General features: G+C 37.7%; 2 protein-coding genes across 7 annotated transcripts in view; both read left to right on the forward strand.

Moving 5' to 3' along the window:
- The window catches only part of CFAP95 (cilia and flagella associated protein 95), a 113057-nt gene extending 109026 nt beyond the window's left edge, over positions 1-4031 (forward strand). For both annotated transcript variants that reach the window (XM_026519348.4, XM_026519349.3), the window contains one exon: positions 3754-4031. In XM_026519348.4, the coding sequence (XP_026375133.1) occupies positions 3754-3936 (183 nt within the window). In that variant the 3' untranslated portion in view covers positions 3937-4031. The remainder of the gene's footprint in view (positions 1-3753) is intronic.
- Positions 1-25080, forward strand: part of MAMDC2 (MAM domain containing 2) — a 374048-nt gene that overhangs the window by 109026 nt on the left and 239942 nt on the right. The window lies entirely within an intron of this gene.

The following is a 25080-nucleotide window of genomic DNA, read 5'->3' on the forward strand; positions in this document are numbered from 1 at the left end:
TAAAGTTCGATGATTCATTAGTTGCATATAACACCCAGTGCACCATGCAATACGTGCCCTCCTTACTACCCATCACCAGCCTATCCCATTCCCCCATCCCCCTCCCCTCTGAAGCCCTCAGTTTTTTTTCTCAGAAGAAAGGGATAAAGAAAGGGGGGGGGGTAATCAGAAGGGGGAATGAAGCATGAGAGACTATGGACTCTGCATCCTTCTAATTCCTGATTATATGTTTAGTCAAAAATTTATGTTTGCCTTTACTCCTACTATATATATTTGTCCTACTTCCTAGTTTTGACCCATTTTTTTTTGCTCTGATTCTCAGTACCTCAGTGTTCCAACATTGCAGATTATTTAGGTACACACTAGTTAGGATGCTTTTAGTAAGTTGTACAAAACCCAGCTCAAGTCAGGCCAGACTATAAAAGCAATTTATTGGTTCACATTTTTTTGAAAAATCAGGTTTCAGGAAAGGAGTGATACAGCAATGCCATCATGCTTCTTACTCTCAAATTTGCCTTTTGTGGTGTTGATTTCATGCTAAACTGATTGGAGGAGGGCTGCCAATAGCAATCTGGGCTAGATGCTTCCTCATTTATGTCCAGTCATGGAAAAAGAGTTTCTTTCCTCCAAATCACAGAACAAAAGTCGAGCTTTACTTTGTTTGGGCAAACTCAAAACACACGTCTGATGCTGGATCAATCACCGTCATTGAAAAAGGAGTGAGATGATTGTGATTGCCAGAGGTTAGATTCTGCCCCTAGAGTCTGGAGTGAGATCAGTCTACCCAAATTGTATGGCTGTCACACAGTGGGAAATGGGAGAAGTAGATTCAGGGTGAGCTGGAGTCACGTCTTAAAGTTTGCACGAGGTGATTATGCTCATGTCTTCCCAACTCAGTGTTCACTGACCTCGCTTTGGTAGCTCGAAGTCAGCCATAGCGGGAGTATTTACACCACAGAAATTGGCAAATATCACAAATAAGTTGTGTGGGATTTTTTTGGTGGGGAGCTGGCTTACCAATGCACCTCTGATAATGGGAGGGACTAAACTTCATGGGTGTTAATAGGAAACAGTCTCTTAAGTAGTTTTCCTAACTTCAGATTGCTTACCCCTACTATCCACTTTTAAAAAATGACAGCTTTACTAAGATAATTCACATGCCATAAAATTCACCCTTTTAAAGTGTACAATTCAGTTATTTTTGTATATCCATAGAGTCATACAATCATCAGCACAATCAATTTGACAACATTTTCATCACCTCTAAAAAGAAACCCCATAGGTATTAATCAAATTTCTCTACAGAGAGAAACTTGCAGATATATATATATATATATATATATATATATATATATATATATGAAGAGAGAGAGAGAGATTTATTATAAGGAATTGGCTGATACAATATGGTGGCTGAGAAGTCCCACAATCTGCTGTCTGCAAGCTGGAAACCCAGGAGAGCCAGTGGTGTAATCAGTCCCAGTCTGAAGGCCTGAGAACCGCAAGTACGAAGAGCAGGATAAGATTAATGTCTCAGCTCAAGCAATCAGAGGGGAAGGGACTGAATTCTTATTTCCTCTGCCTTTTTCTTCCATTCAGGCCCTCAGCGGATTGGAAGGTGGCCACTTACCTACATTGGGGACAGCAAACTGGTTTACTGAGTCCACAGATTCAAATGCTAATTTCATCTGGAAACACCCTTAACAGGCACAACTCAGAAATAATGTTTAGCCAAATGTTTGGATGCCCCGTGATCTAGTCAAGTTGACACAAAATTGGCCATTGCACCCATTAACAGCCTCTCCTCGTTCTCCCTCTCCCCCTAGTCCCTTGCAAAGTTAGTTTCTATCTTTGTGGACTTGCCTATTTTGGACGTTCTGTAGAAGGAATCATACCATGTGTAGTCTTTCGGTTTAGTTTCTTTCACTTAGCATGTTTTCGTGGTTCATCTATGCTACAGCATCTGTCGGTATTTTATTCCTTGTATTGCCAAATAATATTTCACTGTGTATACAGACCACGTTTTGTTTATCCACTTATCCACATCAGTTGATGACATGTGAGTTCTTATTCTAATTCTAATTATAGTTCCAGAACCTGGTCCTTTCTACCTTCAGTCTTTAGTACCTTCTTGCTGCCAGAATCCTTTTCTTAGAAAACATCACATTTAATCTTGTCACTCACTTGATGAAAATAAATCATCACACTAGAGGAACACACCATCCCTGCATTTGAAGCTCCCTTTAGTTTGATGGGAGCTAGCCTGGGAATGAGCAGACCCTGCCTCCCTGTGAGCCGGCAAGTTTGGCCAGTAATGTTCAAATTTCATTGAAAGGGCCTCTCCTGGACCAAAAACCAATGTACATGCCCCAAAGACATTAGACCCTGACTATGAAAAACAAAAGCCTAACCTATAGAAGGTAACATGGATATAATATAGTTTTAGGATTTTGCCATTTGTATTTTTTTCATCTCTTAATTATTGAGAATATCATGAGGCTACTGGAGAGATAATGCATCTTACAATTAGATAGTTAGTTTGAAGTCCTGGCTGAGTTGCTTAATATCGACAATCTTTAAATCCTCTTTTTCTGAGATTTTAAGCAAATTGTCTTTTCTTATATGTAAAGTGGGAGTAACAATTCCTATGTCAGAGTTCTGTGGATTAAAAGATATAAACACTCAGCTACCATGCCCAACCCATAATAGACCCTAAAATTATTGTTATGGTTGAATATATGGTTAAAAATTTCAATTATTTTCAATAAGGCCAATCTAAGATTAGAACTATTTTGGTGTTCTTTCATTGTTTTATGGTTCTAGTGATTTAATTTCAATATTGTGTTAGTGCTTTAAAATTAGTACCAATTTGGGGGTGCCTGGGTGGCTCAGTCGTTAAGCGTCTGCCTTCAGCTCAGGGCGTGATCCCGGGGTCCTGGGATCAAGCCCCACATCGGGCTCCCTGCTCCGCTGGAGCCTGCTTCTTCCTCTCCCACTCCCACTGCTTGTGTTCCCTCTCTCGCTGGCTGTCTCTCTCTCTCTCTCTGTCAAATAAATAAATAAAATCTTAAAATTAATACCAATTTGAAGCAGAAATTAGATAATCAGTTCAAGGGCTTTATGTTCCTTGTCTACCATTACCCTTGATGTAATCTGAGAGAATCAATATTTCTTGGGAAATGGTCAATGAGAGTGTCTTGTTTTATCACAACAGAAGCTTCTATGAAGTACTTTAAGGATAAATACCTTAAACGTGATGCTGAGTTATCCTGAGATAATTTCTCGGAAGAATGAATCTTTGAGTTTGGCATTTACGTCTTGATAGCAGCTATTAAAAATACAACCCAAGATATTATTCTTTGGAATGATTATAATTTATATTAACTTTAAAAAGGTGTTGAATGATAGTGAAATTATAATTGTTTTGGTCTTGTGTAGATGATCATAAAATTTAAGTTGTTCTTTGGGCCATGCATTTATGGCTTACACAAGTTTTATACGTGTAACAGTTTATCTTTTTAGTTTCATAAATCAACCATGAACTAGAGGCTTCTTTCAGAATTAAAGTATTTATAAATGCAGTAGCCATTTTTACATTGAGGCATTTGTAATTTGAGATATTAAATTAATTGTGTGAAAATTAAACTTAGATCATAGTAAGACTAACATATTGAAGATCAACTTCTAGAAATCACTCGTTTTTATATATTTTGGTCATTCAGTATTATTTCTTTTTCTCCCCCCATCCAATAGGATTATCCTTGTCAAGATGATTATTCAATAGTCCACAGAAAATGCCGTTCTCAGTTCACTGATCTTGATGGTTCCAAAAGATTTGGCATCAACACTTGGCATGACGAGAGTGGGATTTATGCTAATTCATATGTAAAACGAAAACTCTACCCATTAACTGGTGGTCCTATTATCCCCTTTTAAAAATAATCTATGGAATCAGATTCTCTAACTAATGAAGGAATAATGGATATAGCAGTTGATTTTCTGTCCTAATAAATGCAGTGGAAATGTTACTATAGTAGGTTCCTTTAAAAATAAAATCTTATGTATTCTAAACCAGCATATATATATATATATATATATATATATATATATATATATATATATATATATATCTCCTTCTTTTCATAAGCTGCTCTGGTATTTTCCAAAGTTTAGTATGTATACCACTGAGGGTGTACAATACAATTCTCGATGGTACTTGATAGAATTTTCTTTTATTTATAGACTATTTATTTCAAATTTTATTAGGAAAAAATGCACAAAGCTAGCACAATCAAGCTTGTGATTGCTTAGGATATGGCTAATTTTTTAAAAAATAAGCTACCTTAAATTCCATTTTTAAGTGAATAAAAATATAGATGGTGCTCAGATTTGACATGAAACTCAAATGACTGAAGTTTGGGCAACACTGGCCCTATGGTAATGTTGAGAGGTGGGGTGGAGGGAGATGCAGTGGAGTGGCGGAATGTACCCATTTATAGACTTGGATTTATCTGTAGTAGCTAACTGCAGTGTGGATTTTTTATTCAGCATAGTGTTTTTCCTTATTTAAGATAATACTTTTTGAGTCTACGGGATAGGAGAGATGTACATAAAATCTTAGTGAAACATTAGGTTTGATGGGAAAATCCAGTCATCTGATGTTAGATTGAGAAGAAATCTTAGCGGTTGTTTTGACTCACTGCCCCATTTTACAGATGAGTGAGTAGAACACCCAGAGGTTTAAGGAGGTTTTCCTCTTATGTAAATAGCAGACTCTAGATGACCTTTGAAGTGCATTTGACCTTTTCTTTCTTTTTTTTTTTAAGATTTTCTTATTTATTTGAGGAGGGATAGGGGCAGAAGGAGAGGGACAGAAAATCCCAAGTAGACTCCACATTCACACAGGGCTCCGTCCCGTGATCCTGAGATCACAACCTCAGCCAAAACCAAGAGTCAGGTGGTCAACCAGTCAACTGACTGCACCACCCAGGCGCCCCAGAACTTTCATTTCTTTTGAGAATGGGTTTAATTATTTGGACAGCTTAGGCTTAAATTCACTCTCATTATTTTTCTTTAAAAAATAAATTCATGAAATAGCATTTCATGATAAATGCTAATTTAGCATTGTCCCCAACCCCAGCAAAATATGGTAAAGACCATAAGCCGTGTGAATGGAGAAATGAAAATTAATAAAGAAAATGTAGATATGCCAGGTAAACATTCAGCAGCAAAGTTTGGTTATAATTTCTTGCTGCTTTAAAGTATGTGTGTGCATACACATACACACTGTATATATATACATATATGTGTATATATATATGCGTAAGTATGTATATTATATATAATGTTAATTCTTTTTCTTATTTTTAATTGAGGTATAGTTGATATACAATATCATATTAATTTCAGGTGTACAATGTAGTGGTCTGACAATTATATACATCATGATATGCTCACCATAAGTGTAGTTACCATCTGTCACAATAAAGAGTTACTACAATATTTTTGGCTATCTTCCCTATGTTGTACTTGTCATTCACATAACTCATTTTATAGCTAGAAGTTTGTACCTCTTAATCTCCTTTACCTACTTCATCTATTCTCCATGATTCCCCTCGCCTCTGGCAACCACCAGCTTGTTCTCCGTATTTATGAGTCTTTTTCTATTTGTTTGTTCATTTGTTTTGTTTTTTAGTTTCCACATATAAGTAAAATCATATAGTATTTGCCTTTCTCTGTCTGACTTATTTCACTTAGCATAGTGCCCCCTAGGTCCATCCATATTGTTATGAATGGCAAGATTTCATTCTTTTTCAATGGCTGAGTAATATTCAGTGTGTGTGTGTGTGTGTCTGTGTATGTGTGTGTACCACATCTTCTTTATGCATTCACCTATCAGTGGACACTTAGGTTGCTTCCATATCTTGGCTATTGTCAATAATGCAGTAAACGTAAGGGTGCATATATCTTGTGAATTGGTGTGTTCATTTTCTTTAGGTAGATATCCAGAATTAGGATTACTGGATTATATAGTATTTCTAGTATTTTAATTTTTAATTTTTTGAGGATACACCATCTTCTTTTCCATAGTAGCTGCACCAATTCCCATTCCCACCAACAGTACTCAAGTGTTCCCTTTTCTCTACATCCTCACCAACACTTGTTATTTCTTATCTTTTTGTTACTAGCCATTCTGACCAGTGTGAGGTAATATCTCATTGTGATTTTTGCTTTGCATTTCCTTGATGATTAATGATGTTGAGCATATTTCCATGTTTCTGCTGGTCATCTGTATGTCTTCTGTGGAAAAATGTCTATTCAGCTCCTCTGCCCATTTTTCAATCAGATTTCTTTTGTTTGTTTTATTTTTTATGTTGAGTTGTATAAGGTCTTTATATGCTTTGGATATTAACCCTTTATTGGATATATCATTTGCAAATATCTTCTCTTATTCACTAGGTTGCTTTTTTGTTTTGTTGATGATTTCACTGTGCCAAACCTTTTTTAGTTTGATGTAGTCCCAAATGTTTATTTTTGCTTTTGTTTCCCTGACCTGAGGCAACAGATTGAGAAAAATATTCCTAAGTCTGATATCTAAGAATTTACATATGCCTGTATTTTCTTTTTGCAGTTTTATGATTTCAAGTCTTACATGTAGATCCTTAATCCATTTTGAGATTATTTTTGTGTGTGGTATAAGAAAGTGGCCCAGTTTCATTCTTTTGTGTAATAGTGTTCTTTATATATTGCCTATTCTAATGGATACCTACCTAGGATTACCTTTCCTTCCATAAAATATAAATTCAACTTTAATCACCCCTAACACTCATTAACATATCTAGGGTATACAGCTGTTTGAAGTATGCAAATCTAAATGCCAGGTTACTCATCATTTGAATTTTTTCCTTTTTGAAAGGGAAAAGTCTTAATGGCCATATCATTACCTTTGAAAAATGCCTCGTACCTAGAAAATAAAAATAAATTTATCTGCTTTAGCAGAAATTGTGTATTGTCACAATGACTAACATTACATTTTGCATAATTGACCTGGGTGTGCCATGAGGGATCATATTTGAAATCTGCTTTGGTCTGGTTTAGAAGGAGAATGAATTAAGAGATTGTATTTAAACTAGTTAAGTAAAATACTGCATTGAAATAAAGATTACAGCAGAGATTTGGCGCACTCTGAGTATTCAGCTGCCATCTATTAGTGAATGAATGAATGGTGAATTGAATGAACTCTACAATATTACTCGGGAACCCAGACCTTTAAGGTGTAAGTATTTTGTATTGCTTTGGATTTCTTTAGATAACTGTTTCAGTGGTTCATTTTGTCATTATCAAAGACCATCTCAAACAAGAAAAACTGGAACTTTGATCTGATCATTGGAGAATGTCTTCTTTAGGAAGTGACCATGCAGCCTTCTTATGGGGTCCACGTGTATAGGATTTCACCTGAGACACCAAAATAACACTATTGCTTGTATGTTTATAAAATTAGCGTTCTGTATATTTGTATCTATCTATATCTATCTACAAATTTGTTCCATGTTTTTCTTTTGGCCCTTGTGAATTGTTTTGTCAGAACTGTTGGTGTGAGCCCACTATGGCAGAATGCAGACTGCTGCTGGGAGAATGGGACATTGGTTGGGCGGATCCTAAATAGATCTATCACAATGGTGGTTCTTGAGTTAAATTTGGCCTACAGATAAGTTTTATTTGTCTTCACAATGTTTTTTTCATTAATTAATCATAGAGAACAAACTGAGGATTGCTGGAGGGGAAGTGTGTCACGGCGGGGGGGGGGGGGAGCGCGGATGAGCTAAATGGATGGTGGGCATTAAGGAGGGCACTTGTTGGGATGAGCACTGAGGATTGTATGTAAGTGATGAATCATTAAATTCTACCCCTGAAACCAATACTACACTATATGTTAACTAACTTGAATTTAAATAAAATTAATCACTTAAAATAAAAATAAAAAATTAAAGAAATTGAGCCAAATTTTCTAAATTAGGACGTTTTACTTAAATATTTGGATTCTGTATCCTTAACACGTTGGCAGATTTGTCAGCAGCAGACCTCATTTTGATAGAGCAACAAGCAGCAGGGTTAAAGTCCTCTTTAGATGGGGCTAAGATCATCATTTTGCTGCAGTCCTTACCTGGTATCCTTCACTCATTTTTGGAGGCTTTGTGACCCTTTCCCTAAGAAGAGGTGGGACAAGCATGAAATAATCAGTTGTGTGGTGGAGGAGAACAGGTGGTAGAAAAGTGGCAAAACAGGCAGCTTCTTGGTGACTAAGATTAGGATAGTAAAGGTGGAGACTGAACCCTAGTTGTAGGGACATCGCTAATCTGGTTGAGTTCGAGCAGGAGTCAAGATCCCAGGGTATGTGATGAAGAAGAGGGAGATGGGGAGTGGGCCAGGGGCTTCACTTTCGAAGTACAGAGAGACCTCAGACCCACTGGATTATACTAGAAATTCATCTGGTGTTGGGGGGGGAAGTAAGCATACCTGACCCACCCCCAGGATATAGAGCTGGCAGATGAAGATAAGCAGGGCCTAGTCAGCTTACTGGTTTATTAACAAAGGAAAGCACTGGATACCATTGTTCCAGAAATATTCACTAAGACCCTAGGCAGGCATGGTAAAATCCTACTTATGGGATGAAGAGTGTAGGTGGTAGATTGGGAGAGGCCACACAAGCGCCTAGCACTGCACCATCAAGAATAGAGCAGTAGAAAAATTCATTCTTAAAGCCATGCTGACCAGCAGCTAACTTTATTTCAGTGATAGTGGTAGGGCAATTTGCCAATCACTGGAAGTCCACTCTCAAATAGTGGAGACGGGGCAAACATGGGCCAACCATTGTATATCAAAGTGGAAAACTCCGAATCTCACCCAGTTAATTGGTGTTCCTAATTAAGATCATAAGCTTAATAAAAATTTTAACAGCTTTATTGAGATATGATTCTGACACCATCACCTTTTAAACTGTATGATTCATGCTTTGTGGTGTTTTCAAAGAGTTATGCTACCATTACCATAGTCAATTTTAGAACATTTTCATCACACCTTAAAGAAATTCCATATCCATTAGCTGTCATTCCCTATTCCTTCTCAATCTCTCAGTCCTAAGTAACCACTAATCTACTTTCTTTCTTTATAGATTAGCCTATTCTGGATATTTTATAGAAGTGGAATCATATACTGTGTGGTCTTTTGTGACTGGTTTCTTTCCCTTAGCATGATGTTTTCAAGCTTCATCCACATTGAATGAAGTGTTGGTACTTCATTCTTTTTTTGGTTCAGTAATAGCCCATTATAGTATAGATATACCACAATTTATCCATTCATCAGTTCATAGACATTGGGTTATTCCTGCTATGAATATTCATGTATGAGTTTTGGGGTGAATGTATGTTTTCATTTCTCATGGGTATATACCTAGGAGTGGAACTGCTGCGTCACATGGTAACTCTGTGTTTAACCTTTTGAGGAACTGCCAAATTATTTTCTAAAGTAGCTTCACCATTTTACATTTTAATTAGCAGTGCATGAGAATTCCAGTTTCTCCATATCCTTGCCAACATCTGTTATCTTCCATTGTTTTGATTATAGCCATCCTTGTGGGTGTGAAGTGGTGTCTCATTGTGGTTCATTTGTATTTCCCTAATGACCAGTGCTGTTGAACATCTTTCCATGTGCTTATTGGCTATTTGTATATCTTCTTTAGAGAAATCTTTATGCAGATCCATTTTCCATTTTTAATTGGGTTATTTATCTTTCAAGATCATAACCTTTTGTAACATAATTACTAAAAAAAATCGGGACACATAATCTAAAAAAAAAAAAGATCTTCGTTCTGGACTTGAGAAGCAGCCTGGAAGATTTCATTTAGAATCAAATATTGGAATTTCTGTTACAAAGTGACAATATTTGAAAATGAAGAAAATCCTGGAAAATTTTGGAGGCACACACTGTCATGTGAAAATTTAGAATGCACACGTGTGTGTTTCATCTATATTTTCGATAATGTTGATATAGTAAGTCAAAGTAATAATGACTTTATTCATGAAATGCTGGGGAAATGGATCTTTAATTTTCCTTGCACAGTTCTGCTTTTCATCTATCAGGATATTACCTTAGGCTTGCTCTCTAGAAACCAAACTCATCTGATTTTCCAACACTCTTGCCTCATACTAGAACCTCCCCTTTAAGCAGCGGATCTTAGTCTATTGTGTTCATGAGCACCTTTGACAGTCTAATGAAATCTAGACTTTTTACTCTGGAAAAGTTACAAATATTTCTGTGAAAAGAATAACGTTGGGAAACACTCTGACATAACTGAGTAATGAAGTTTTCCTTCCCTTGGAAGACAATGAAATAATCTGAATATTTAGCAAGTTAATATTAAGGTCTATATGCTCATTTCTAAAACCCGAAGTATACATGTACACATGCTCACACACACATAATGTATTTATATAGGACAACCAAAAAAGAGAATATGTAATTTTATCACTTAGCTTTTGCTAACTACCTGAAAACATACTGACCTAAAACAACACATGTTATTTCTCATTGTTCTGTGGTCTACTGGGTGGCTTCTCTAGTCTGGGTTGCATCTACTGGGGCTGGATGGTCTGGGTTAATCTCACTTACCTGGCTGGCACTTGGCTCAAAGTCAGCTGGAGGTCCGGGATGCCCTTGCTGCAGATTGTTCATCATGTGGCAGAATAGGCTGGGTTTGTTCACAGGGTTGTGGCAAGGTTCCTAAGAGCAGCAAGTGGAGGAGCCTCTGTGCACAAGAGCTTTGCAAACAGCTGTCTGTGTCACATTTACTAAGGGCCAGCTGGGAGCAAGTCCTGGGGCCAGCCGAGGTGTAGGTGGGCTCGACCAAAGAGTGTGGAGAGAAGGAGGGGGTAGTTTGTGTCCATGTTTACAGTCTACCACAGGACTGTTGCACACTTCTGAGAAGTCCTTTTTTTGTACAGAAATTATGCCTCTTCCTGTGTAGTATTTCTATTAGAGAATACAGAGAGGCCTTTTCCATTTGTCTTATATAGGTAATATAATTCAGTCCTTTTTTTTTTTTTTTTTTGTCACTTCAGGCCTTTGCTCCTGTCATTGGCCATCCTCATGGAGCCTAGTTATGGGTTGAGATAATTCCTCTGGGCCCATTCCTAAGATACAGTGAACCCTCTACTCAGGGATCCTGGATAGCTGAGAATTTTGAAGTCCCTTCTTTGTTAGAGAGCTGGAAATAGTACAAGTAAAGAATAAAAGAATGAGAAAAATAACCTGTTGACTTCTATCACTTGCTGTCCTAGAACTATCTCATTGCAATTAAAGGGTCAAAGCAGCTGGCACATTGTAGGATAGTACCATCCACCCAAAAGGCTGCATACATTTTCAGTTTTACAGATATCCTAAAGCCAAGTCATCAAGGGTTGGAAGTTGGAGAAGGCAGCAGTTACCTGGGTGAGGAGCCTGACCTGAGTTTTCTAGAGATTATAAAGTATAAAATTTCCAGGTCTAGAGTTAGCTAGCAGAGCTAAGAACAAACATGTACCAGTGCTTCTAGTATATTGTGAAATTCCATCATTGCAACAACTTACTGGATATTGTATGTGTTTGTGCTGACACATACATTCATGTGTGTGCGTATGTATGTATGTGTGTGTGATTATTATTACTTCTCTTTGGCATTTAAGCCTCTAATTGGTGAAGTGACTATTGGAATTAGAATCAAGAGCTCTAAAAATAAGCCCAGAACTTTCTATATATATCATCATTGTTGTTGGTTTTGTTTTTTTTTTTTTAAGATTTTATTTATTTGAGGGAACAAGAGAGTGGGAGAGGATGTGAGCAGGGGTGAGGGGCAGAGGGAGAAGCAGACTGCCCGCTGAGCAGGAATCCAGATGCAGGACTCGATCCCAGGACCCTGGGATCAACCTGACCTGAAGGCAGATGCTTGACCGACTGAGCCACCCAGGCACCCCTGTATATCCTGACTGTTAAGACAAGTATGATTCAACTCATAGTGATTAAGGAGATACTGTTCCTTTAGCCTGTGACTTTTCAGTGTCTCACATTGTGGGCAGTTTGCCAAGTGGTCACACAATTCATGTCCCACCGATTCTCCCAACAGAGAGTCAGCTCTGTACTTCTCCCAGAGCTTGACCACTTTCTGCCTGATGTTATATGTATGTGAAAGCCTTATTTTCCCATGTTATTTATTGGCTATTGTTTTTATGAACCAGAGGTAGAGTATGAAAGATGTAAGCATGCTATGGATTCAAAAAGGCTCAAAACATAAAATGTGACCATTTTTTACTGTTTTGAGAAATATCCTCCATCCCCAGTAAAATAGTCCCTAATTCTCTCTCCAAGTCTGAAATTAATTGCTTCCAGTATGTGTCTCTTATGACACTCACCTGATTGTTTTATGGCCATTTCACAGGAGTTCTTGGAGAGCAAGAATCATTTCTCCTCTTCTGGGGGCCACCTAAAACCTGGTGTCTAAAACACAGTGGGTATTCAAGAAATGCTGAAGGAATTAGCATAAAGATCTCTGTCATAGTCATTTGCTGTTATGAATGAGTGCATGGGGTAATTGATAATTGCAATCTGTAGACTCAGAATGGCTTTGGCTAAAAAGATGCAGATAGTTAGCATTTTTATATTACCAAGAGCTTCAGTGGTAATCTTGGGAAGTGGGAAGAGTTGGCAAAATTGGCCTATGAACATTTTATGTACTGTATGGCAGAACAGTTTGCCAGAGCTTCCATAATCTGACTGAAGTCATCCTTACAGTAAAATAATGTTTGCTTGTAAGCCAGAGCACCAGTCAGAGCAAATACTGCTCCTGTCCCAGGTCAAAATTGAATGCTACAGCATTATAGGTGTGATTATAGGCAGCTGGTGAGCTTGGGTGCTGAAAAGATGGCGCGGAAGAAGGGCTGAGAGGAAAGTTCTTCTGAGGAAATGCTGCACCAACGATAAAGCAGTGCACAGTGGTCCACACCATTGTACACACGTTTGACTAAAGCCACTTTACCTAAAGCCTAACTGCCCACAGAAGCTATAAACTTGAAGAATGATGGTGCTGAATTGGATGTTTGAGGCTAAATATTTAAAGTGGTGTAATTTGCCTCTTTGTGTATGTCTCAAGCTTTCCTCACTTTAATTTCTTATTATGGAAAATGAACTTATTCTAGAAGTTCTCTGAAGGTCACTGGTGATAACTCATTACACCCCTACTTGTGGTGCCTTCTATTTATTTTATGGGCTTGAAAAATATCAATAAGTGACAGAATTTTGTCATTTTTGTAGTCCTCTGAATACAAACTCAACCTGATTCTTACAAGTCATTTTTGTATCACAGACTGGGAATGGACAGCAGCTATCTCAGTGAAGTAAAACAAGCTCCTCCCCCCAAAAAAGCTGCAATAAATGATCAAAATGAGGTGTGGGAATGACAGTCACATTTGACTTCTTCATGGTGTACCTATTTACAGCACATGCATGACCAAGAATTAACCATGGAAGTAGGTACTCTCTAGAACTGCAGTTAATAATAGGTACCAATTCCCAACTTCCAGGCAAAACTGTTATTTCAAAATTCATGTTCTCTTTATGAAAGCTTCATTTATTTTAACAATACCCAGATCTTAGTAAGTATAGAAGCTGGCCAAATAGTGAAATTTATAGCAGAAAAGATATGCAGTCTGCAGTCTCAGTGTATAGCAATGCAAGGAGGAGATGTATTATAGAAAAAAATGATAATAATTCAACTCTGAAGATTCTAGGAAAAGGTGGGTCATTCTGTTCTCCTGAGTTTGTTAACAGTAATGAGCAATCTGTTTAAAACTTACATATGAAATCTCAAAAGTATTGCCTGTCTACAAATTTCATTTCCTAGATCTCTATTCCTCCTGAGTGCTTTCTGGAGAACATCCAGGGCACTGTCTAGAGAAAAATAGATTACTTATATTGGAAGAGAAGCATTAAAACAACCCACGAGTTGGGAGGAAAAGGCTCTGGTCTCTCCAAATGTGCTCTGAGTGCTCCCATCTGGACTTGGCCTTGCCAGTTATCCACCTCACCCCACTTTTCTTTGAAACCACCGTTGCCTTCTAAAACAGCAGACTCTGCTTATTTGTCTGCACTTCTGCCCATCCACTCATTCCTGTCTGGCTTCTACATTCAGCTGTGCATGACATAATGCCTTAGATATGCCCAGAGTGTGATGAAGTCGCAAGAAATTGGTTAGGAACTTAAAACAGTAGTTGTGATAGTTAATGTTGTGTGTCAACTCAGCTGGGCCATGGTCCCCAGATATTTTGTCAAACATTATTCTGCCTGTGTTATGTAGGGATGTTTTTGAATGAGATTTACATTTTAATCAGTGGACTTTGAGTAAAGCAGATTGCCCTTCATAATGTGGGTGAGCCTCATCTGGTCAGTTGAAGGCCTAAATAGAACAAAAGTGCTGATCTCCCCCCAGCAAGAAGGGATATTTCAGATTTCCTTCACACTTTAGCTGCAGCATCAGCTCTTTCTTGGCTCTCCACCCTGCAGATTTTGGACTAAAATCTATCATTCATCTATCTACATATACACACATGCACACACACATTCTTTTGGTTCTGTTTTTCAGAAGAATGCTGTCTGATACAGTAGTGCATAGAATGCTTTTGGAGGGGATTGGAAGGTGGGCATAGCAGTTACAAAAGCATTTTTAAAAAGTATATGACCTAGATTAGATTGGCTGCAGATTTTGAAATATTTAGGTCAGGCTGGGTTTAACTGCACTCTTTTCTCTCCTACCTGGGAAAGCTTTTTCAGAATGCAATTAGACTGATGTTATTATAGGCATACATTAGTTCATGTACTTTTGCCTGCCAGAAACAAAATTCTTAAACTGCTTTAAACACTAAGCACATTTACGATCTCACATCACAGGAGTGGGCGGGCCCCTGGTTGGCCAGCATCCAGGCTCTGCAGATACCTTGCCCCTGCCTTCCTGGGTCTGGCTGCGTTATGGTTGAAGCTGTTCTAACTGTCATGTCTAGCTGAAAATGTCCAGAGGAAAAAGAATGACTGTCTTTTCTTGAGTGCATTTCTCAGGAGTTGGGAAAACTTCCCCAAAAGTCTCCATTGTGCAGTCTCTGTGGCCAGAATTGGGTCACATGTACATTCTTAAAACCCAGCAAGGGGAATGCCATGTTTGGATTAGACAAACCAGAATCTCCTCCTGAGCTGCATGCAAATGGAGTGAGCTTCTTCTGGATCATGTTGCTTGGTTACATGAGGCAAACAGGGTCCTCTCAGGAAAACAAAAGGAGGGAAACAGATGTTGGGCAGGTAGCCAACAAAGTCCACTAAAGGGGTCACCTGGACCTTGGCTGTCCCTTTTCTTTTCCTACAGATAGATGCTGTCTTGGTACTCTGCCAAAGAAAAAATTAGTTTCTTTAAAAAAAAAATCAAACACATTGAGCAAATTGTTTTTAACTTTTTTCAGTTCCTGGGGAATGAGGATGAATTATATTATACAGCATGTGACAATATACTTGAAAATCTTCATTCAGTGTCCCTGCCCTCACATCCCTTCCTCTTCCCCCTTCTCTGTGTCCTTCCTGTCACCCAAACCCTCACAAACCTTCTCTCCTCTTTCCTATTTTAGGAGTTAAGCTCAACTCCCATGTGGGGATGGTCTGCCTACTACTATTGATTTGAGGACCTGGAAGCCCAGCCTCCACCCTCAGATTTATCAAAGTATCCATTTACTCACTAATTAAAATAAACTACCTTCATATTACTACATACAAAAAAGTCTTTAAACTATTTTCTTCGAAAGTGTAAATCTTTTGCAAACTTGGTATTTTAACTAATATTAGTAAAAGGCTACTTGTGATCCATGTCACAAGGGATTGTAATGGATTGGAGTGCTAAGACTGTGTAGTGAAGGACTTTTAGTCAATAATAATCAATAACCCCAGCCCTGACCTCTCTCCTGAGCTTGACTGTCCTATATACTGCTCATCTCTGCCAGACAATAAAGGAACCTCACTCTGTTCAGAATGAAATAGTCTTCCATTGCACACTTGTCTCTCCTGTTTCCTGGTGCTATTAACAGCACCATCATCCTGCCAACACTCGTTTTAAATTTCTTTCTCCCTTGCTCTTCAGATTAATCTAGCACTTTGTAAAACTGGTCTGGGAGTATTGGTGTTCCTTAAAGAAAGTGTTAAAAACAACAACAGGAACACATTGAGAAACAGACTCGTAAATACAGAGAACAAACTGGTGATTGCCGGGAGGTGGGGGGGAGTGAAGGAGATGGGCGAAATTGGGGAAGGGGACCAAGAAGTACAAAATCCCATTATAAAATAAATAAGTCACGAGGGGTGTGTGGGTGGCTCAGTCGGTGAAGCATCTCACTCTTGATTTCAGCTCAGGTCATGGTCTCAGGGTCATGAGATTGACCCCCACATGGGGCTCTGCACTCAAGGCAGAGTCTGCTTGAGATTCTCCCTCTTCCTCTGCCCCTCCCCCACTTGTGTTCTCTCTGTCTCTCTTTCTAAATAAATGAATAAATAAATAAATAAAATCTTTGATAAATAAATAAGTCATGAAGATGAAAAGTACAGCATAAGGTATGTAGTCAATAACATTGTAATACCGTATGGTGATGGATGGTGACTACACTTACCCTTGTGAGCACTGAGTAAAGTGTAGAATTGTCAAATCAATATGTTGTACACCTGAAACTAATAAAACATTGTATGTCAATTGTACTATAATAATAATAATAAAATAAGAAAAAATAAGTTAAAAAAGAAAGTGTTCTGTACTCAGATGTCTTTGGGGAATGTTGTATACCATATCCCTATCTTAGATCATTATGATACACATTCAAATATTAAAGACCCTGCAAAATTCTGTAGAACAGAAGGCAGTTAAGCCCTGTTTAATCTGGCATTTCCCAGACTTATTTCGTCACAGAATCATTTTTGCAGGGAGGAAATACTAATGTATTTCACAGAAAACAGAAAGAGAAACATTTATCTAAGCAATTTTTAAGTAAAGATGAGGAACGAAATTAATATTTATTTAGTATTTAGTAAGTACCATATACTTTATATAGGTGAAGTCGATTTTCTATTAAATCCCAATGCTAATAATAAGGAAGAAAAGCCCTAGTACTTCTTTTCGTGAACAGACTTAGATAGAAATCCAACTTCATGATGAAATAAAATATAGGTGTACCTATATTTAAGGCAATTGGTATGTACATGTTCTACATTTTCTCCCTCATTTTTTAAAAGATATTTATTTGAGAGAGTACGAGCAGGGGGAGGGGGAGAAGCAGACTCCCCGCTGAGCAGGGAGCCTGACCTGGGGCTCCATCCCAGGATCCTGGGATCAGACCTGAGCAGAAGACAGATGCTTAACCAACTGAGCCACCCAGGCACCCCTCCCTCATTTTTCTAAAGAAAGAGTGATGGCTAATTCCTTTGTTGGTTCATAACCCTCCCAGAAGCTTCCCTGGTGTAATCTGAAACCAGCCCAAAAAGGCAGAGGGCAGAGAGGGCAGGGTGAGACCAAAAGAAGAGGCAGGCCACTCCAGTTTGGAAAGGGACAGTTTTATTAACAGTGAAGGGAACTTACATACAGGCTTGTCTTGGGTGGCAGCAGGACTAATGGATCCCCTCGCCCACCCTCCAAATCTTAAAAATGTATAAAGAGACTCTAATTGGGCTCAGTCACATATACCATGCAGGTGTTCTCAACACCACATCACCATCTCAAGGCTCTGTCCTTGGAGCAGCCTCTGCGAGCAGGAAAGGCAAGCCAAACCCACATTCTGATTGCCTGAGTCCAGTCAGCGGGTCAGTTGGCAGTCACATCTTTTTGATGACATTCCCCAATGTCCTGCTTTATAGTCTCAAAACTACTCATGCCACATTTCACCCATTTTCATTAAATACCAATAGAATGTGTGGTTTGTGGTTTCAACAATCACTTTAATAAAGGTGGAATTGAGGTTCTAATTCTTTTATTCTATATTGTACCACCAGACTAAGGACTTAATGAGCCTTTTTACCTTAACACTTAATGCATTGAATTCATATAGGTGCCTAATAAGTGTTCATTTATGAGAATGTAAGATTCTGCAGATGCTTAGCCTACCCTCAAGAAGTATCAGGAAAAAATTTGCATTTAATGAAACTTAAGTCTATATAAATGAGTAGAATCCCCAAGTAGGAAAACAGGTTGAAAGTGATAATCTGAAGCAAATTTGGCAATGTTTGGGAGAGGAGAAATTCAAGCTGTAAATGTGGAGAGATAAAGAATGGATTAACGGTACAGTATTTTTCAATGTTGTATGTTTTAATGCATTTAATTCACATTTTTATTAAAAATTTATACAAACTCCCAGTAGATTGAATTCAGGTAGTACTGATAAGATAGTTGATATGATACTGGCAAAGAACTGGTTGATTTTTTTTTTTGTTTTTTGGTTTTTTTTTTTAATGAGACCTAAGAGTTGGCCATAGAAAAGCCCTTAGTCATGACTTAAAAAAACAAACTGCACAGGGTATATAGCAGCTTTTTAAAAACTGAGGTTACATCAAGCAAAGAAATATTTCTAAAATGCTCAAGCAAATACAGGAATCAGAAAATGCATTTCTTCTGTGTAAGCCAGCTGAAGAAAAGAACATAGGAAAATCATAAAGTAAAGAGCATTTCTTTTCAGGATGCCTTTTTCTCATAAGTAGTTTAAAGTCCAGTGGAGTGTGCTAAAAGCTCTTTCATAATACAGGAAAGTAGAAAAAGAAGCTCTTGGCATTTCTGATTTTATTGAATAACTGCGAAACAGTGGCTTTGAAGAAGAAAAAAAACTCAAGAAAATGGGTAGTTGAGTGGCATGATAAGACGATTTAAAAAAGCAGATGAAATGGGTATGGAGGCAAATGTAATGCCTCTCCCTTCAGAGAAATCAGGCAGAGAAAATTATCTCAAGAGATTGCCAAACAGATGGCATGCTAAAGAATCTTGGATCTCTTTGAAGATAGGTTTGCCTTCATTGAAGTCCTGGAGTAGGGGAACAAGGTTTTTTGAGGAGAGGATAAGTGGATTGTCTTAGCTCTGACATGCAGCTAATGCAAAGAGGAGGTGGTGATTATTCGTGGAAAAATATTATCAATGATAAAAATTTTAAACATTTCTAGATTTTTAGGACTAAGCAGTAGAAAATGTACATTTGCAAAAAAAAAAAAAAGAAAGAAAATGTACATTTGCTACTTAGCTTGAGGTGCCATTTGATTTAAATGTGTGGTACTAGGACTCCTTGGAGTAATGGTTGATTCTTAGATGTAGCAGAGAATATACAAGATAAGTCTGGAGCATTTCGAAGGTCCAGAAGTAAGAAAGTGTCGAGCACACACACACAAAATACTCACAATGATGAAGATAATGTCAAAGGACACAGGAGTCAACCGAAAGAGCTCCAAATGGTCATAGCTGGAACATAATTTAAGCAACAAAATAAATAAAATTGTATTGGATTTTAACCCAAATATTAAATAAATAAATAAGAATAGCGAAATCTCCCTCACAGAAGAATATCAAACAACTTTATGTAGATACTCCACCCTTCAAGGTCATGAGCATAACTTCCAATTTGTTAAGTGTGGGCTGCACATAGCGACTTTCTTCCAAATTATATCATATGGAAATGGGGAATAGGAGTAACTGTAGTGGAGAATCATGATAAACACTACCTCAGCCAGACCAGTGTCAATGTCAGCAGTGATAAGTGATGTTGATGGTATGTACGCTCAATTGATGTGATGAAAATGGCACTTGACCTTTGTGGTCTTCCTCTAAAACCCCATAACTCCAGTCTAACTATGAGAAAAGCATCAGATAAATCCCAAATGAAGGACATTCTACAAACACCTGACCAGTATTCATCAAAACTTTCAAGTTCATCACAAATAAGGAAAGCCTGAGAAACAGAACTAAGTACAGATGATTACTAAATGTCATGTGACATCCTGTATGGGATCCTGGAACAGAAGAAAAGGACATTAGGTTAAAAACTAAAGAGATTTGAATAAAGTATGCCTTTTAGTTAACAAGAATGTATATTGCTTAATTGTGACAAATGTATCATACTAATGCTAATAATAGTGGAAACTGAGTGAGGTGTATATGAAAACTCTTTATACTATCTTGACAACTTTTCTATAAATCTACAACTATTCTAAAATGAAAATTTTATTTAAACATTTAAGAAAGTATTTGTGATGAATGCTGACACCTGAAGATGTTGGCCGAGAAGTTGTTACAGGGATGTGATATTTCATATTTGATAGCCAAGCCTTGCGATGTTAAACTTATTTTTTCCCTAAGTTTATTTGCTTGGATGAAATATCTTATTTTTTAAATGGTTAAGACACTTCTATACCAATTCAGCAAAACTAGTTCCATGGGTACCTGGGTGGCTCAGTCGGTTGAGTGTCCAACTCTTAATTTCAGCTCAGGTCCCTCATCTCATGGGTCATTGGATTGAGCCTTGCATTGGGCTCTATGCTCAGCAGGGTATCTGCTTGAGATTCTCTCCCTCCCTCTGCCCCCCCCAACCCCCGCACTGGTACTCTCTCTCCCTCTCTGTCTCTCAAATAAATAAACAAACCTTTAAAAACTAATTCCAAAAAAAACGGTGGAAAGAAAGAAAGAGAGAGAGAGGGAGAAAGGGAGGGAGGCAAGAAAGAAGGAAGGAAGAAAGAAAAGAAGAAAGAAAGGGTAGTTGGGTCCACTGATAAAAAAATACTACATAATTTTATTTATAAAAAGTTCAAAATACATGAGGCGCCTGGGTGGCTCAGTCAGTTAAGCATCTGACTCTTGGTTTCTGCTCAGGTTGTGATCACAGGGTGGTGAGATGGAGCCTTCCCATCGGGCACCACGCTCAGTGCAGAATCTGCTTAAGATTCTGTCCCTCTCCCTCTCCCTCTGCCACTCCCCCACTCACCCTCCCTCTCTCAAATAAATAAAATCTTTAAAACAAAAAAAAAAGTTCAAAATATATAATTAAAGTAAAATTCATCTAGAACGTTGGCAGTTGAAATAGTGATTTTGTTGGGAGTATGACTAGAAGGGACATGTGGGCTACTTCAGGGAGCAGATGTTCCTTTTCTTGAAGTAAGTAGTAGTTACCATACAATATTTATATTGTGAAAATTCACTGGGCTATAAGTTTTGTATATTTATTTTCCATATGTATATTTCAATTAAAATGTTTATTGAAGAAAATAATTGAACTTGAGAAGTTTGGCAACTTGTTTTTGACATCTATTTAAATAGAACTGTAAATGGTTTCTGAATAGTGAACACTTTTCAAAGTGAAAGACCTAATAGTGCTGTGTTATTGTTACAAATGTATGTTGTCCACTTACTTATTCACTCATTCCACATATATTTATTAAACATCTAGGACTGTCTTGTCTCCAAAACCATAGATTATATGGGAAGTAACCTATAAACAGTAATATGTTATGATAATTGCTGTAATAGATATGTGTACAAACGTAATGGGATTCTAGAGATGTTCTTTTGTCTATCAAAGGAAGTCAGAGATGGCTTCACAATGGGGAGGGACACATGAGTTGGTACATGATGAAGGAGTACACATTTGCCTAAAAATAAGTGGGTGTCATTTCATGGAACAAGGTGAGAGAAGGAGAGAATTCTAGATGGATGTAATGCTAGGGAAAAGTCACAGAAGCAGGATGAATTTTGGAAAATTTCTATAGTTTGGCAGAATGTCAGGAAGTGGCAGCAGCTGAGTGTTACTGACTAATGTATCCTCCTAAAATTCGTAAGTTGAAGTCCTAACCCCCAATGTAGTGGTATTAGGAGGTATAGCCTTTGGGAGGTGATTAGGTTTAAATGAGTTCACGACAGTGGGGTCCTTTTGATGCAATTAGTACCCTATGAAGAAGAGACCAAAGAGCTTGCTTTCTCTCTCCACCCTCACCCTGTGAAGACCATAATAAAATGGCTGCCTGTAAGCCAGGAAGAGTGCTCTCACCAGACACTGAATTTACCTGCACCTTGATGCTGGATTTCCAGCCTCCAGAAATGTGAGAAATAAATGTTTGTTGTTTAAGCCACTCAGTCTGTGGTTTTTGTTATAGTAGCCAGAACTAAGACACTGAAGCAATAGAAGAAGATGTGAGTCAGATCATAAAAGGCCATGTATGTCATGCAGAATAAAAGATTTTCCCCAGGAGTTGATGAACTTTAAGTGGTAATATGATAAGAAATAGAATTAGAAAGATAACTCAAAGGCAGTGTTAAGGAATGCTTGGAGAGCAATAGCTAGAAGCAGGAAGACCAGTAAGGATGATGATGTCAGTGTGGACAGAGAGCAGTGGAAAGAGAAGTAGAAAATTTAGAGTTGGCAAGTCTTAGTGATTAATTAGATGGGGAGGAGGACAGGTAGGAGTTCAAGATGACATCAGTGGTGCCACTAATGAGGATAGAGAACATTAAAGGGAAAGTGAGAATGTGAAGAAAGATGAGTTCTGTTTGGTATATGTTGAACTTGGGACACCCGGGTACAGACATCTAGCAGGTGGTTGGGTATAATGGGAATGGGGCCCAGAAGAACAGTTTGGAGTTATGAGAATTTTCTGCAGTGAACATATAGTTAGTAATTGAAACTAAGGGAGATCCAAGTTCACTTACAAAGAGTAAATAAGTAAGCAAATCATCCCAGATGAGGGTGTGTAGATATGAGTTGAGCTGTTAGAGAGTCTCTGAAGTGCTCCACCATGCATGGTTGCAAACTCCTTAAGAAGGAAAGTGTGGTCAGGTGTAGGTGTGTGGAGTGGCCAGGAGACTGGAGGTCTTATGAAGTGAAATTATGGGATTTGGAGTAGTGAGGGGATGAGAACATGGGGAGGATGTGAGCTTGTGGTAAGAGAGCATATTACAGGAGTTTAAAATTTTCAGGCTGGGATAGTTCTGAGGTATGAGTAGAATGCAAGTTCTCTGAGGGCAGGAGCATTTCACCTCTTTATCCCCAGTAGATAGGGCAAAATATGGTTGTGATGGATACTCAATAAATGTTTGTTGAACAAATGAACAAATGAATGGGGCATTACTGAATTAGAATTGGATGAGATCAAGAAAGTCTGTTGAAATTCTTAGAAAACTTGAATAAATGTCTTTGATTTGTGTTTAAGTTCATGTCTCGTACCTCCCCTTGGGAGGTTTCTATTTCCTGGGATAGGTTCATACTCAGAAAAGATCTCTATTACTTCCTGCTTCAGAGAAAATGAATTTCTGTGATGTATAAATGTCTATATTATATTCAAGTCAACACATTCTATTTTGAGGATTTCATCAGACCACCATTTAAAAATGTTTGATATGGAATAGATAATGTCACCTATGTGGTCTAGTTAAATGTTTAATTTGAATACATTAAGCTTTTAGTTCTCTTTTAGTTTATAGGAAGTACAAAGGCTACAAGAGCAAGCTAAATGTCATAATGAGGAAATAACTAGATAAACCTAGAAGATAGGACACTGTAGGACTATTAGCCCAGTTTATTCAACACGTCAGTGAGATTTAAAATTTAAAAAAGGGGGGACTCTGTCAGATTGAAGAGGGAGCCTGGATTGGATTATTGTTTAGACTGAGCCGTTGTAAAAGCATTTTGTAATAATTGAGGGTATTAGACTATGGACTGGACATGAGGAAAATGAAAGTTTATTGATGTGGAAATGTGTGACTCCTGAAGTGAATAAAGTGAAATGTAAAGAAAGCATCTTGTGCAATATGATGTAGTTAGGTAAAAATGTCATCAATGTTTATAAATGTAAATAAAGATCTGGAAGGATATATATAATAAGCTCTTAGCAAGGGTAATGTCTGGTTTGTGGAAATGTGATATTTTTATTTTCTTATTCTCTTTATATTTCTGTACCAAGTTGATATATTTCTTTGCAATATTAAAAAGTTATTTTTTGTTTTAAAATTAAAATGAAAAGAAAGCAAAGATGAGGTTTAGAAAGAATGCTTTTATCCTAAACACTGCGAGAGACTGGAATACCTTCCTGTATTTGCTTACTAAGGCTGCTGTAACAAAGTAACAAACTGAGTGGTTTAAACAACAAAAACTTATTGCTTCACAGTTCTAGAAGTCTGAGATCAAGGTGTCAGCAGGATTGGTTCCTTCAAAGGGCTGTAAGGCAGAATCTCTTCTCTTCCTCTCTTCTAGCTTCTGGTGGTTTGTGGGTGTCACCCCAATCTCTGCCTTCATGTTCACATGACATTCTGCCTGTGTGCATGTCTGTGTCCAAACTAGTCATATTGGATTAGGGGCCCAGCCTACTTTAGTATGACCTCATTTAACTAATTATATCATCAGTGACCCTATTTCCAAATAAAGCCATAGTCTGAGGTATTTGGGGTTAGAACTTCAACTTACAAATTTTGAAGGGACACAGTTCCACCAATAATGCTTCTCAGGAGAGGAGTCCTCTTTATTTCAAAGTGTGTAAACTTTCCTACACAAGGGAATGAAGGCTGCAATGTATATGCTTGTTTTCTCTCTCATGATCAAACCAAAATACTATTCTTAATGAAGACTTTTCAGCCAAGAATATATAATACAGAAAGGACAGTCTCTTCAATAAATGGTGTTGGGAAAACCAGACAGCCACATGCAAAAGAACGAAACCGTACCACTATTTTATGCCATATACAAAAATCAATTCAAAATGCATTAAAGACCTGAACATAAAACCTGAAAGATTTTCTTAGAAGAAAACAGAGAGTAGGCTCTTTGACGTAGTCTTGGCCATGATATTTTGGATTTGACACCAAGAGCAGAGGAAACAAGCAAAAATAAACAAGTGGGATTACATCAAACTAAAAGCTCTGTACAGCAAAAGAAACCATCAACAAAATGAAAAGGCAGCTTACTAAAAGGGAGAAAAATGTTTGCAAATCATATATCTGGCAAGGGGTTAATATCTAAAATA

Source organism: Ursus arctos, unplaced genomic scaffold, assembly GCF_023065955.2.
Source record: "Ursus arctos isolate Adak ecotype North America unplaced genomic scaffold, UrsArc2.0 scaffold_33, whole genome shotgun sequence".
In the NCBI taxonomy this organism is placed as follows: domain Eukaryota; kingdom Metazoa; phylum Chordata; class Mammalia; order Carnivora; family Ursidae; genus Ursus; species Ursus arctos.